Source organism: Rutidosis leptorrhynchoides, chromosome 10, assembly GCF_046630445.1.
Source record: "Rutidosis leptorrhynchoides isolate AG116_Rl617_1_P2 chromosome 10, CSIRO_AGI_Rlap_v1, whole genome shotgun sequence".
In the NCBI taxonomy this organism is placed as follows: Eukaryota; Viridiplantae; Streptophyta; class Magnoliopsida; order Asterales; family Asteraceae; genus Rutidosis; species Rutidosis leptorrhynchoides.
In genome coordinates, this window is record NC_092342.1 from 69,900,938 (window position 1) to 69,916,797 (window position 15,860).

General features: G+C 34.4%; 1 protein-coding gene across 1 annotated transcript; it reads left to right on the top strand.

Annotated features, from left to right (window-relative positions):
- The first annotated feature begins 222 nt into the window (after positions 1 to 222).
- Positions 223 to 12,290, top strand: LOC139872868 (transportin-1-like). Its single transcript, XM_071860799.1, has 29 exons — positions 223 to 543; positions 1,711 to 1,998; positions 2,783 to 2,872; positions 2,961 to 3,038; positions 3,131 to 3,211; positions 3,487 to 3,537; positions 3,691 to 3,776; positions 5,391 to 5,457; positions 5,582 to 5,638; positions 5,721 to 5,750; positions 5,839 to 5,898; positions 6,335 to 6,448; positions 6,564 to 6,677; positions 7,534 to 7,632; positions 8,124 to 8,249; positions 8,323 to 8,397; positions 8,714 to 8,785; positions 8,874 to 8,984; positions 9,495 to 9,578; positions 9,693 to 9,800; positions 9,916 to 10,017; positions 10,150 to 10,212; positions 10,296 to 10,370; positions 10,493 to 10,564; positions 10,668 to 10,792; positions 10,924 to 10,975; positions 11,051 to 11,119; positions 11,384 to 11,443; positions 11,801 to 12,290. The coding sequence occupies exons 1-29, from the start codon at positions 337 to 339 to the stop codon at positions 11,882 to 11,884; spliced, it is 2,700 nt and encodes an 899-aa protein (XP_071716900.1). The 5' UTR covers positions 223 to 336; the 3' UTR covers positions 11,885 to 12,290.
- Positions 12,291 to 15,860: the final 3,570 nt, after the last annotated feature.

The window sequence follows — 15,860 nt, forward strand, 5'->3', positions numbered from 1 at the left end:
ATAATTAATATTTATTAAAATATATAATATTTAATTTATTAAAAATATTAATAATTAATTATAAATTATTAAATTATTAATATTTAATATTTTATTAATATTAATATTAATATTTAATATTAAATATTATTCTGTAAACATGATATTAATATTTAATATTAATATTAATCTTTTCTTTTCTATAAATAAAAATGGATATGAAGAAGTTAAACTGGAAATCAAAAGAGGGAAAAAGACCGAAGCGAAACCCCTGTCGGATTCATCATATAATTATAATTCATACTCAAACAAAACTTGACACCTCCTTTCCTACGAACACCATCATCATCATCAAATATGGCGGCGGCGGGTCTGACCACGGCGGCGGCGGTGAGCGGTGTGAGTTGGCAACCGCAAGAAGTAGGGTTTAAAGAGATCTGCGGATTACTTGAGCAACAGATTTCACCTTCATCTGATAAATCTCAAATATGGCAACAATTACAACACTACTCTCACTTTCCTGATTTCAATAATTACCTCGCTTTCATCCTTGCACGAGCTCAGGTCTATTTTTATTTTATTTTTAATTATTATTATTAATTATTATCTTGTAATCAGTGAAGAAAAAGTCATCTAGTTGTTTGCTAGGCGTCTTGCTTTTAATTATTATTATTATTATTATTCTTTTTGTAAACTGTAAAGTAAGTTATCTTTATGTTTGCTAGGGTTTGATTAGGTTAACTATTTCATTACTTCTTAGCTAATTTTGTATTTTTTAATTTTGCTGCTTGATAGAAAACTAGGGGTTACTTATTGTATATTGTTCATCATATAATTCATATTTGTTAGTAGAAAAGAAACTTATACTGAAGGAAGTTATAATGGATATTTGTATAAGTATGAGGTTTTAGCATACACTTAGATGATCATTAAAATATTTTAACCAGAAACATAAAAAAGGCTGTTTCCTTTATATCACATTGTTAATGACTCGCATTAGTATATATTTGATCAAAATATATTTCCCCTACATGTACAGATTATTGAAGACTGATAATTTGATAACTGACTCCTGATAGTTGAGTATTTTAGCTCCCGTGCCTTCCTCTTATTACTCGTAGAGTTATTGGTGATCTATATTTTGTATATTTAGTAGAGAATTATAAGATAATTGTATCAAAACCTTCTATTAACGAGGAAACTTTTCCATGCCCCTGGTCTGAAGATTGCAAGGTTTAGCTTGGCACATAGTTTAAGGAGTGTCTTCGGTTGCCTGTTAAACACTTACTTTTACAATACCTATTTAAGAAACAATATTTAGTGAACTTTTTGACCAACATTAATCTGCCCAGTATCTTATATGTATATTTGTTCTTAGGTTGATAAATAAATTTGGTTAGAAGTCTTTCCAAAAAGGAAGTAAAATAGTTTTAGGTACATCGTCAGTTTATTATTATGAAACAAGCCTCTAAACTTTATGTATGTGAAACGTTTATAGCAAATAAAAGGCTCATCATATTGGTGCCAAAGCTAATATCTTTCATGGTGGACTATAACGTACTATTTCATAGAGTAGTGATAGTTTTCCTTTAGTTTCTCTCTTTTTTTTTTTTTAAAAAATATCATTAGGACGGTTAAATATTGATAAGGCACTGTTTTTGTTTGCAAGAGTGACCTGATTCATTTGATATAAATGCTCATTCAGTTTATATGACGTCTATAAATTTACAGGGTAAACCGGTCGAGGTCCGTCAGGCAGCTGGATTACTTTTGAAGAATAATCTAAAAACTGCATTTAAGTCGATGCCTCCAATGAATCAGGAGTACATAAAAGCTGAGCTGTTACCGTGTTTAGGATCGACAGATAGACAAATCAGGTCTACTTCTGGAACAATCATTACCGTTCTTGTTCAGCTTGGGGGTGTTTTAGGATGGCCCGAGTTGCTGCATTCCCTTGTTAAGTGCTTGGAGAGTAATGACTTGACCCACATGGAAGGTGCTATGGATGCTTTCTCTAAGGTACATATTGCTCCTGTAATTTTTTGTTTTTTGTTCTTTTTTTGCCTGAAATCATATTGTCACACACACATACACTAATTACTGTTTTACTTCAACTTCTTATATCAGTGTAAATGTTCATTCTTTTCTTCCATTATGTACTTTGTGTGCTTTCTTAAGTTTGTCCGTGAAAAAGGTAATTGAAATTTTCAATTGTCAAGTAGTGTTATTATTTCTTTGTTATGTTTCAAATTGGGAATAAAGCTGAGGATAAGTAAATAAGAACTTGCTTTGTGAAAGAGTTTCTATTATTGGAACATGTAAAGGTTGGTATGCAGAGTTTTTGGTCAAAGTTTGTTGTAAGATAAGACTGAATATGTACAAATATACGTGTAAAGTGATAAATGAGTAATTGCAATCATCATTCATAGATCTTTATCATACTCAAGTTCATTCATAGAGCTTTATCATCTTCTACATCATTTGCCAAATATTCCAATGACAGTTTTACGAAGTGTTAACTAAAAAAATTGAGGTTCCTTTTCACATATAGCTTCTGAAAGTCATATTGCAATTACATTAAGGCAAAGTGAAAGGATCCATAAGCTTGTATAGTGAGCACATCAGCTGCAGCCTCTTGCTAAATATATGCGTAATTGTATAGACGTTAAAAATTCTACTAGCTTGATTCATGTATTATTGTTAACTCTCTTCAGCTTATTTGACTTGCTTCGCTGCACCTTTATGAATTATTTTGCACCTTTATGAATCATTTTGCAACTTTATAATCGCTTGTTAATAACAGATCTGCGAGGATATTCCTGAAGTGTTGGATGCAGAAACTCCCGGATCATCTGAAAGACCCATTGATATATTTCTTCCAAGATTACTCTCTGTAACATTTACTTGTTTTACGATTACTCAATCTTTTGGTTTACCTTCTCAATGTCATAATGTTGTATTTTCATTTTATTATTGTACAGTTGTTTCAGTCTCCACATGCTACTCTTAGAAAGCTAGCATTGGGTTCCGTTAATCAGTTCATTATGCTGATGCCACCAGTAAGTATCAGTTGAGCATTTATTAACTTTACTAAATAGATTTAGTTTCAACTGCAGAAATACTAAGCAGCTGCTGCTTTAAATTTCTACAGGTTTTGTATATGTCTATGGATACTTACTTGCAAGGTTTGTTTGTTCTTGCTAATGATCCGTCGCCGGATGTACGGAAATTGGTAAATTATTCACCGCTTATCATCATATATGTCATCTCGATTTCAAATCTTTATTTGACATCTATACATCGCTACTTTTTCTTTGATCTTGTAGTATTCTTTGTATTTCAAATGCAATAATATGTCATGATCAGTTGCAGTTTTCTGCACCATAAATCTTTCAAAACATTAGTTCTTGAATCTTAGCAATGTAGCTTTTCTTTGTCTGATTATTTTCTTCTTATGTGTTGCCTATCATAATTAATATTAATATTAACTATTTGCACGGTGGATAGGTTTGTTCGGCTTTTGTTCAGTTGATTGAAGTCCGCCCTTCTTTCCTTGAGGTGTGATATGTTAATTTTATTTACCTAAGATGTTCACAAGTATATATCTTTTTATTGCATCTTAGTTTCAACATACAGTGCAATTTTCGTCATGTGTTTTTGTGTTAATCTTTATTTATATTATGCGGTTTCACGTGATCTTGTTTTCTTCAGCCTCATCTGCGCAATGTAATCGAATACATGCTGCAAGTAAACAAGGACCCTGATGATGAAGTCTCACTTGAAGCTTGTGAATTTTGGTAATCTGTTGCTTGTAGCTCATTATAACTTGTTTGTAGTTGTTACAAGTTGGGCATCATTAAACCTTTAATTGATCTTTTATGCTTGGCTGTCTTCTATGATAATGGTGCGACCCAATGAAGTGAAGGGGGTTATGGGAAATTATTACAACTTAGGGACTAAGTATTATTATTATATTATTTTGTATATAAAATATAAATATTATTATTATTATATTATTTTATATATATAAATATATTTTGTATATAAAATATAAATATATTTTGTATATAAAATATAAATATATGTGACATTCGATTGGATATCTTCGCGTTTCAAGCATAAAAAGATTGAATGGCTACAATGGCTATCCGATCCACTTCAATATTGTTTAGATTAGTTAGTTGTACAAAGTAATGTATTGTTGCTCTCTTTGCAACATTTTTCGAGTTTTTCATAGTGTCCATGTCTTTGTAATGGGCGCTATTCGTGTTGTACCTTAATTTTTCGTGTTAATAATATGTTGCCTTTCGAAAAAAATAAAAATAAAATATAAATATATATCCTACATACTGTCTAGAATGGTTAGCAAATTGGTTATTTGATTCTCTGGAACTTGTGACATATCCTACATCTCGAATTGTAGGCAGATTATTTATATTATTCCTGTTAATATTGATTAATTGAGTTGTCTTTGGTTGATTGTTCGTATCAGATACTTGTCTACTCTCTCTGAACACACAAAGGTCAAAAGTAGATCATATTTTTCGTCTCTTTCATGTTTCTTGGTTTTTGCATTAAGTTCAACCGCGAATGATATATGTACGCATTGTTGAACACATTATTTCTAGAATTACTTTATTCAAAAAATCATTTCTGTAAATAGAGTATAGGTTGCAGAATGGACGGGTTGGGGTTGTGGTCAAAACGAGTTATAGGTACAGGTTTAATGAGGTAGATTCGGGTCATGTTTACTTGTAAACAACTACAACTTCTTTTTAATTTAATATAAAATAATCAACATGTTAGACATGACTCTAAGAACTTTATCATCTGATACTTATAAAGTTTTGGGAGATATGCATGAAAATATGTTTTTGACTACTTTAACCCGTTTCACCCTTTTGACCAATCTGATATCAAAGTAGCCTAATCTGTCCATTCATACATAAAATGGTTGAAATTACTGCCTCCAAATAGAGCATTCCATTACTGCCTCAAAATAGAGCATTCTATTTTGTTTCCTGATTTATGTTAGTGTGTGATTGATTCTGTTTTAACAAAAAATTTTACTGTTGACTTTTAGGATACAGTATTTCAGTTTTGACTTTTTGTTGCTAATACACTAGTGAATTTAGATGGGTTGATATTTTTAATGTAATTTATTTAACAATTTTTTTATGATTTCATTAAGTGTATGAATGTAATTGCTACATATGTCATACTTATAATTCCCGGCTTCATGTTACAATGCAATCGTCTGCTTGGCTTAAATAGCTTCATGTTTTGATTTGATTGTTTCCTAAAGAAGTTACGATACAATGGATTGCTTGGCTCATAAAGCGTCATATTGTATGTCTATTTTGTATCTATCCTTTTTTTGGCATTGATCAATATAAATATATAATTCTCAGGTCTGCATATTGTGAAGCTCCATTGCCACCTGATAATTTAAGACCTTACTTGCCACGTTTGATTCCAGTATGTTAGTTATTCTCATTTCTTCAGTTATAGTCTTTATACTTATCTTTCTACATTAGTGCATACCTTATTCTGGAACACGTGTTGATTGTATTTGCTGTACAATTGTGTGTTTAATTGGTAGATTTTGCTGTCGAACATGGCTTATGCGGAAGATGATGAGTCACTACTTGATGCAGAGGTAAATTACATATCCATGAATGAATGATATCAATTTTTATCTACTTATTTTTGCAGATCATAATTGATGTTTATATTTGCAGGAAGACGGGTCTCTTCCAGATCGAGATCAGGTACCGATTTCTGTTTCTGTTTAGAACTTTCTAGAATCCACATTAAATATGTTCTTCGAACATTTCTTTATATATGTCAGTTATGCAGGACTTGAAGCCACGTTTCCATTCATCACGTTTTCACGGATCAGATGATGCTGAAGATGATGTATGTTTCTTTAATACTCTTCAGTGAGTTAGATTTTGTTGACCATTACAGCGCATAGGTGGCAATTTGAACCCATATACTTATCGATGGGTCGTTTTGGATCGACTTCTACCGGGAGCCAAAAAAGTTAGCTCAAGGAGACTAGGTCAAGTTGTTGAAAGTTGGTTAAAGTCTATTTGTAATGCTAATATGGCCTCTTAACTTCCTTATCCTGAACTTAAGAATTATGATTGTGAAGTAGCAGTATTATTTTTGGCATCATTATTAACTCGTTATCCATGGCAAAAGTCTAAAAGAGTTAGCGGGTCAACCTAACTCGATCCGTACTAGATACCGACCTGTTTCAACCCAAATCCTTACTGACCAGTTACCGATCCTACTCATTTTGTAACCTATAAGAAAGCTTATTCAGCTGATGTGGAACTTGCAATTATAGGATGATGACATAGTGAATATCTGGAACCTCCGAAAGTGCAGTGCTGCTGCCTTGGATATAGTATCTAATGTTTTTGGAGACGAGATTCTTCAAACTTTAATGCCTTTTGTTCAGGTAATTGTTTAATCGTTAAAATCTAAAGTTCTGAAATAAGTTCATTAAGCCAACTGCTTGCAAAAGGTTTTCCTTTTTTAAAATGTAAAATTATATAAATTTATGTTCTGTGCAGTCTAAGCTATCCACTTCAGATGATGCAAGTTGGAAAGAGAGGGAAGCTGCGGTTTTAGCTCTTGGTGCTATAGCCGAGGGTTGCATTAATGGTCTTTATCCTCATCTTTCACAGGTAGGAACTATAATTGCAGGTTAATAAGTTTCAGACAACACATTTATACATTAATTTTAATATTTATTTTTCTATATTTTCTTAAGAACATATTAAAGCTGGAAACAGGATGCCTAGTCCATACTCGCACATGTATTTTTGTTTGACAAAGTTACATAAGTGGTCCTCAATGTTTGTCCAAAGTTTCATGGGTGGACCTAAGGTATTTTATTGACGTGGATGACCCTAATGTTTGAAAATGTGGCGTCGTTGGTCCTTAACTGCAACAGACGTTATTTCCCCATCGTTAGTGTGCATCACGTGAGATGCACACAAGGGGCTTTTTAGTCATTATACGTATGTAATTGAAGTTATATCCCCATCGTTAGTGCAGATCGTTATTTCCACATCGTTAATGACTAAAAAGCCCTCGTGTGCATCTCATGTGATGCACAATAACGGTGGAAAATTAACGCCTGTTACATTCAGGGACCAACGACGCAACCAAACGTTAGGGTCATACATGTCAAAAAGATACTTTAGGTTGGATGAAACTTTGGGCAAACATTAAGGACCATTGGCGTAATTTTGTCTTTTCGTTCACTTTTGTCTGTATAAATGTGTTTTGAATTTCTGCTTTTACATTTTTAAACTATGCTCATAAACCTTTTTTGTTTAAGGGAACCTATTTTATAATGCATGTGTGAAAGCAAAGTTGGTATCTTCACTGGTTGGATTTTTTGGGATCTTCTGAATTTTTAGTGCCTTCTGTTCAAACATATTTGCGTTTAAGTCAAACATATGTTCTTTTTTGTGTTATTCTCGGTCTTTTCTTGAAGTGGAGATATTGCAAATAAAAACTAATTATTATTTACAGATTGTAGCCTTCCTCATTCCGCTTTTGGATGATAAGTTTCCTTTGATGCGAAGCATTACTTGTTGGACTCTTTCACGTTTTAGCAAGTTTATTATCCAGGTATGATAATCATCTTATCCTACACATTTTGCCACTCTGCCATACTTTAGGGAAATATAATATATCCAAGGTCAATGTTCTTATAATGTGCAATATTTCAAATTTCTAATTTACAAAATCAGTTTATTCACTCGTCATATTTTTTTTTTTTTTTTTTTGGGTAAGCGAGGAAACACTCCTATGAACGAGCACGTTGGCTCACCCATAGAAGGTAAAACCTCGGGTAATCAAGCCCCCCGAGCGCGAGACCTGTACCGGGTGAATTGCGCATTATGCACACCCTCTAGTCACACTCCCTTTTTGAACAATTTGGCACAGCCAGGAATTGAACCCGAGTGGTGTGCTTCATTGGGCAACTCGGTGGCCACTGTGTGGTTAAAACCACCCAAGCTGCAAATGAGTTTTTTCATATTTGTTAATATTGTATGTGCTCTTTGTTATAAGTTGCCTGCAGGTTATATGAAAGTTAGTGATTTTGTTTTGTTTCATAGGGCATTGGTCATAGGGAGGGAGATGAACAGTTTGAAAAAGTTCTTACAGGCCTTTTAAGAAGAATCTTGGATAATAATAAGCGCGTGCAAGAGGCTGCTTGCTCAGCTTTTGCTACTCTTGAAGAGGTTTATAAAAAAAAAATTGTAACTTTAATATTTCGTTTTTTGAGTATACTTTCTATGAAGCCTTTAATTACAGGAAGCTGCTGATGAGTTGGCACCACGCTTGGAAATCATTTTACAGCACCTGATGTGTGCATATGGGAAGTACCAGGTTAGTTCTCGACTTATTGTTGCTGGCTTCTGTTATAGGTAGTACGATGGGTAGTTTGGGTAACGCGTAAAAATAGATTCAGATCAAACCGCTTTGGGCCTGGTTAGCCCAAAACGATTTTTTGTTTAAATTTTGGTATCATGATCGACTAAGCTTAATTACTAGTCGTGCTCTGTTTTATTAGTTATGTAATTCTTTAATTAGGAGATGCACTAGAAATACACATTCGATTCCTTTCATGTTGGCCATGTTAGTTTTTTTTTATACCCGATTGACCTGTTACTTTATCTGATATTTCTTGGTCAATGCTGTGTAGAGACGGAATCTGAGAATTGTATATGATGCTATTGGTACGTTGGCAGATGCAGTTGGAGGGGAGTTGAACGAGGTAATACGTTGGTTTATTAAACTAATCTAGAGATTTATTAATGCATTATGTCCATCTACATGTTAAACATTTTTTTTTGCATTTGCAGCCTAAATTTCTTGAAATTTTGATGCCACCATTAATTGCAAAGTGGCAGCAACTTTCAAATTCTGACAAAGACCTTTTCCCACTTTTGGAGTGCTTTACATCCATAGCACAGGTATTTTTCTTATTTGGTTTCAATTTTTTAATATTGTTATTGAATTTAGTAACAAATTTGATGAATTGTAGAATCGATCACATTAAAACAGTACTAATCAAATTATTTAACAATGAACATGAAACATGCCATAATTAACTACAAATATATCTGAAATATATACAACAAAAGATTGTGTACACAGATTTTAATAGGGTGCTTGGTTGAGGGTTTTAATGTGTAAGAAATGATAATGGTAATCATTGAATTAGGTCTGTTGAATACAATTTTTCGTTTGCTGCTGGTCTTGGCAGTAGAATTAAATACATCCACCCCACTACGTACCCTTATCTATAATATATTACACAAGGGAGATAGATATATATCTTGCATATCTATGCTATGTTATATAGATTGTGGGTATGAGTTTTTTACACATACTTAATTTCTTTCCCGAATCCAAATCCTGTTTAAATAATGCGTGTACATGTATCCTATAAAGAACAACTAACATGTTTCATTGTCTTTCAGGCATTGGCTAGTGGATTCGCCCAATTTTCTCAACCCGTTTTTCAAAGATGCCTAGACATCATTCAGATCCAACTGCATGCCAAGGTTGTTGATAGAAAATTAACTGTCAATAAATCAGTTATGTCATATACAATTGATAGGTATATAGCATACATAGTATTTACTTGTAATGTGTTCATATTTAAATTTTTCTTGCAGGTTGATCCCGTTTCAGCTGGGGTTCAATTTGACAAAGAATTTGTTGTGTGTTCGTTGGATCTTCTCTCTGGTCTTACTGAAGGTCTCGGTAGCGGAATCGAGAGCCTGGTATTCACATCGTATTTCTTATTTTTTCTCAAACGCAGCTAATAATGTAGTTTGCAGGAATGTAATTTTTTACTTTGTATGTATGTATGTATGTATTGTGTTGTATTCCTAGCAGGTTTCACAAAGTAGTTTAAGGGATCTCCTTTTGCAATGTTGTAATGACGATAGTGCCGATATCCGTCAAAGTGCGTTCGCGTTGCTAGGAGATCTTGCAAGGGTAATTTGTATTATCCAAAGTTCATATATTTGTATTATCTCGTACTGTAAATATTACTGATATAAATATGTGCTTTATGGTACAGTAGCGTTCACATTACTTGATTCTTAACTCTTGGTGTTTTGTAATCAGGTTTGTCCGATACATTTACACCCTCGCTTACCTGAGTTTCTGGAGGTTTCTGCTAAACAACTGGTATGTTGACTTTAAAACTTTGTTTTGTATAATTTGATTCCAAGTGTTTTTACGAACAATTTCAATATCTACACATCTTGCAGAACACACCCAAACTGAAGGAGACCATATCTGTTGCAAATAATGCATGCTGGGCTATAGGGGAATTAGCAATCAAGGTGCATTCTCTTTATTACGATATGTTTTCCAACACACAAAGGGCAGGTTTTGAGCTTTTCTGAATATTTTTTATATAAATTAGTGCTTCTATTAATAATGCTTGTATATCAAATGCTTCAAGGTTAATCAAGAAATATCTCCGGTGGTGATGACAGTTATTTCATGCTTAGTTCCAATCCTTCAACATCCGGAGGTGGTTTAGTTTGTTTAATTGCTTAATGTTTTTGTTTTTTATATATGTATTTATTATTTGAATGGTGTTAATTGTTTCTTTTTGTTTACTTGACGATGATTAGGGACTAAATAAGTCATTGATTGAAAATAGTGCCATTACCCTTGGTAGACTTGCCTCAGTTTGTCCCGAGCTTGTTGCACCCCACATGGAGCATTTCATGCAATCATGGTGTGTTGCTTTAGCTATGTAAGTATTTTGTCCTACTTGCTGTTTAAAACACCGTTTTTTTTTTTTGAATAATTGGTATTGATTCGTGTTATAATCAAATAATCACCATATTGTGGCTTCAAAGCTTAGTAACTGCTTTATGTGGACAGGATTCGTGATGATGTTGAAAAGGAGGATGCTTTTCGAGGTCTATGTGCAATGGTACGTACGAAGCTCACGTTAATATTGTTTGGTTTTAAAGCAGAAACTTAAACTTATGCCTGATTACTTTTTCAGGTTAAAGCAAACCCATCAGGGGCTTTGAGTTCACTTGTTTCCTTGTGTAGAGCTATTGCAAGTTGGCATGTAAGTTTGTCATTGCGAACTTGCTATCATAACTGTTATTGATTCTTTTTGTTGGACAATTTGTTGAACAATAGACGAAAAATGATCTAGTTAGATATGGTTATAATAGTATCATTATTATGTATGTATCATGTTTTTCTTCTAACTAGTGATTTTGAAAACTGTGGATGTATAATCTGTCCTCTTTAGTTATTTCTATTATTAAAATAGAAAAGTAGATATCTACTTTGTACTGATTTATGCTTGCATGGTTTCTTTTCGCAGGAAATTAGGAGCGTGCAGTTGCATAATGACGTTTCACAGGTACTGCTTGGTTATAAGCAGGTACGTATGCTCGTCTCACAAATTCAAATCGGACACCAATGAATCCATATATATGTAAAACAACACGTTGTATTTGTAGATAACAGGTTAAATGTTGAAATATTAACAATAAATGGTTTAAAAATAATGAATTCAGATGCTTATTTTTCCTTCGAATTTTTTTTTATTCGAAATAAACTTTTTAGTCTTTGTAATCACGGACAACGAATGTTGATTGGTTGACCGGCTAACCAACCTACTATTTTTATAAATTTGATACCTTTACATCTATGGAGATACAGTAAAATCAAATTTCTGTCTTTTACTTAAAGTTGTGCGTAAATCAATGACAGTTTCGTTGTCGTATTTGTCTGACAGATGCTGAAGAATGGGGCATGGGAGCAGTGTATGTCGGCTTTGGAGCCACCTGTAATCGAGAGGCTCTTGAAGTATGAAGTATAATTAGTTTTTTTTGGCTGAAATTGACCGTTGCCTTCATTATTTTGAAGGGTGCAAAAATCTATTTGACTCATATTGTGCATTATCTTGCGCTCAAGGAAAAGCCAAATTTGCTTTTCTCTGATGCAAAATACGAGTTTCAACAATCCAAATTTGTGTGAATGAACTTTGAATTTTCAGAGGAGGAAGTTAGATTAGTTAATTAGACACGGATTTGGTGTACAGTGCAATTTCGTCATTATCCACTTCTGGTCAGGGGCTTTTTAATCTTTATTAAATATTAATGGTGTTCTCATTTTGGTTAATTGATGACGGTGGATCGGTTTTTATGGATTAGTTCTCACACGGTTTAGTGAGGGAAATTTGTATTTTTAAATTTAGTTTTATCAAATTGAGAGGGTTTTCTGTATTCTGATTTTTGATGTCTGGTACTTTTTTTTGGATTGCTGGTTTCAAGGGTGTGTTATGTGCTAAAACTATGTTTGGAGCTCTTGTTCGACATTTATTATTTATGGTTTTGTCGGCCCTGATTTTGTATTTCCTGTTGGTAGTACTGCACTACTGCATCTAGCATAATGCTTTGTAATGTATTTATCTTTAATTTTTTTATGTATGAATAAATATATGAAATTGGGTTATTTTACTTGTATGATGTTTCATAAATGTGGTTGTTGTCTTGAATGTTAACGGAGATTGTGATACCTAGGCATTTTTATTCAAAATGCTCCCCGAACCTTTCCCTACAACAGCTTTCTTTATGGTTTCTCTTGATCTCGCAAGCCACAATCGCAGACACGGGCGGACTTATGAAGGGGCAGGGTGGGGTGCTCGCCCCCAGTGGATTTGCAATTTTTAGCGTAATTTTTTTTATTTTTTGATTTTGCCCTGGTGGAATTTTTATTTTTTTTTGCCTCAAACCCTTCATATTTTGCCTCAAAACCTCCGTATTTTGTCAAAAAATTTCCAAATTTTATTCAAGAAACTCTATTTTGCTTCAAAACCTCCATATTTTGCCAAAAAAATCTCTACGTTTTTAAAAAAAAATTCGTCCCACGGTGAAATAATTTCCTGGCTTCGCCATTGATCATGTTCTGGCTGACATTTATATAGAGAGGCTCAAGGTAGGTTTCGACAGATCTCTTTTGCACGAAGCTTTTGTTGAGCGACTTTGGCTTGATCGTTCAGCTAAGTGCTGGTCTGAGCGTAAATACGTTTTCATCAAATATGAAACAGGTTCGGTTGCTTCAGCGACTATCCATTTGATGGACGGGTCTGCTCTATTCGGTAAATCTTTTTTTAGAAAGGCAAACCTACAATCTACACACGAAAACCACAAATATTTACATCTCACTGTCTCAAGTGAGGCTTGAACTCACAACCTCTTGGTTGAAGGGTTCCTCTCATACCGCTAGGCTAAGGCCCTTTGGTTGGGCTAACCGGTCTCGAACTCCCTTTGGACCCAAAGCTGAGCAACAATCATCTAGTGTTCGACCTTCGGTTTTGAGGGAAAATCTTATTGTCAATGTTGACATCTTGAATAGATGAAATTCAGTGTGCTTTTGGTCGATCATCATCCGTTTTTATATGCCAAATTGGTGGCTTTTATGACCCTTAGAGGTACTCTCGTCAACCACACTTGTAAATGATGACACGGTTGGCTGGGGAATGCGCACCGGGTGATGGATCCGCTAAGGTGTTATTGTTGGTCCCTTGATTAACAACAGGAGTATTGTAGGGGGGGGGGGGGGGTGAATACAATTTCTTTTAATTAACTAACCAATTAAACACATTTTAATATTCAAGCATGTAATTTAAATAGAGTCAAAGGTAATTTTTCAACTGTTATTCTTTATTGATTAAATCACAAAGAATTATAACTATCCTTGGCGGAATGATAGTTGGTTGATACAGATTTACCTAAGTATAGCTATGAGGATAAACTTAAAGCTATTACACGTTTTGAACTCTAAATAACAAAACCCACACCACTAGTTGTTACAATAGTGGATACGACAATTTATAGTAGTCCTATTAACCGTGTAATGGTTCTATTGTCCACTGGTACATAGGATGTCTGTACTTGTGTGGACAACTGCATCAGAGAGCGTACTCTCCTCTTTCCTCTTTGGTAGCTATTTGCAGGAACACCCCAATTTGGTTTGGCACCACTATTCGTTTAAACAAATAGAATGTTGTGTTCCCTAGGCATTGGCAAAGTATATCACATGTCTGCACATGCGTTAAACTTCTGCATTCCCACGTGGTCTTGTAAGATCACTTGTCAGCCGTCGACGCGTGTCCTTTCCTGTTCAACTTTGTCTTTGACTTCTGTTGAATAGTACAATTGATGTAGACCACTCAGGAAATCACCATGCTTGTAATGGAGCATGGCTGTCTTGTGTTGTATGCTGCTTACCAGGTTTACTGGTTCTTCTTATGCTGAGTCACTTGATATTCTTGAATTGCTGGGTACTCATCCTGTGCTGATTCGAAGAATACACTCTACCTTGTGCTGGTAGACTAGGCAGCATACTGAACACTAGACACATCAATATTTGCTGTCTATACATAAACAAACTTGTGCTGGCTGCACATAACATTTTAGTGCAAATAAATTACAGTTTTGTCATAATTAAATCCTAAATTATTTTGGGGACTCAACAATCCCCCCCTATTTGATGATGACAAAACTTATGACATTTAGAGAAAACACTAAAGCTAGCACTGAGGAACCTAATGAAAGATAGACAGTAAATTTGTCCCTTTTAAGTTTGTTTTTGGGATCTTTTGCTGAGTTATCTATATCTTATAACTTGATATGATTTTGAAGATAAACTCATTTCATTTTCATTACAACAGAGTATATACAGTAATTACAAAACATCATAATGAAAAATGAAGTAACAAAAGATACAATTTGAGCACTAGAAGGCTATCTGTCTCTATTTTTATCCTTTTCTAGTTCATCACCAGATAGCTCTTCTTCTTTCACTTTCCAGGCAGCCCAGGCTTCAGGAAACAAGTAAGGCAGCTCAGCAGGGTCATAAACTGGAACATGAAGAGGTAGAATGATGGGATCTCTTCTGTGTGGGTCTTCACCAGTAGATTTCTTTCCTTTAGGCTTTTGAGAAAGTACTTATTCTACGTTTACTACTGGTGCATTCCTAAATTTTGTTGCTTTGTTGAAGAGCTCTTGGAGTTCAGGCTTCAATGTATCTTTAATACCACTTTTAGCCTTACCAATGAAGTATTCCAATATCTCCATCCATTCACTGAATCCGAAGGTTCTCAATTCGGTGTAGTCTACCCTCTCTTGAATGTTATCTTCCCTGTTGATACTGAAAGCTCTTTTTGTGCCTCTGTGCACTTTGATGATCTTGCTGGGATTTGATCTTCTGGTCCGTACATCACCATACTTGCTCCTATAATAGTGATCAGATAGCTCTATTGTTCGTTCAGTTTCTATAGGAGCAGTAGCAGGTGCTTTCTCAGCAGCTTCCAGTTCATCAAGAGCTTTATCTTGTTCCTTAACAATAGCTTTGGCTAGCTTGAGGGACTCAGCCTCTTGCTTTCTATCAGCAGCCAACTTAGCTTCTTCCTCCTGAAGCCTTAGCCTCTCATCAAATTCGACATCAACATCCTCCCTTCTTTGCCTTTCAACTTCTAGACCCAAAATATAGTCATCGGCAGTAATGTTCAGGGATTTTGCTGTTTCAATCATTTTCATGCCCTCAACAGTTCTAAGAACATCGCGATATTGCCTTAGATCCATACCCAGTTGCCGAGCCTCATGAAATTGAGCTTTCTCTTCATCAGTATGTAGACTTTAAACACTGTTATTTAGATACACGCCAATTTCAATGCCATAAGTTAAGGCAGTGATGTAGAATGGCTGATCAAGAGGATGATGCAGCAATCTAACTTGGCGTATCCTTTTAGAAATAGCTGCTTGTCTTTGCTCAAGCAATTCAGGTACAGT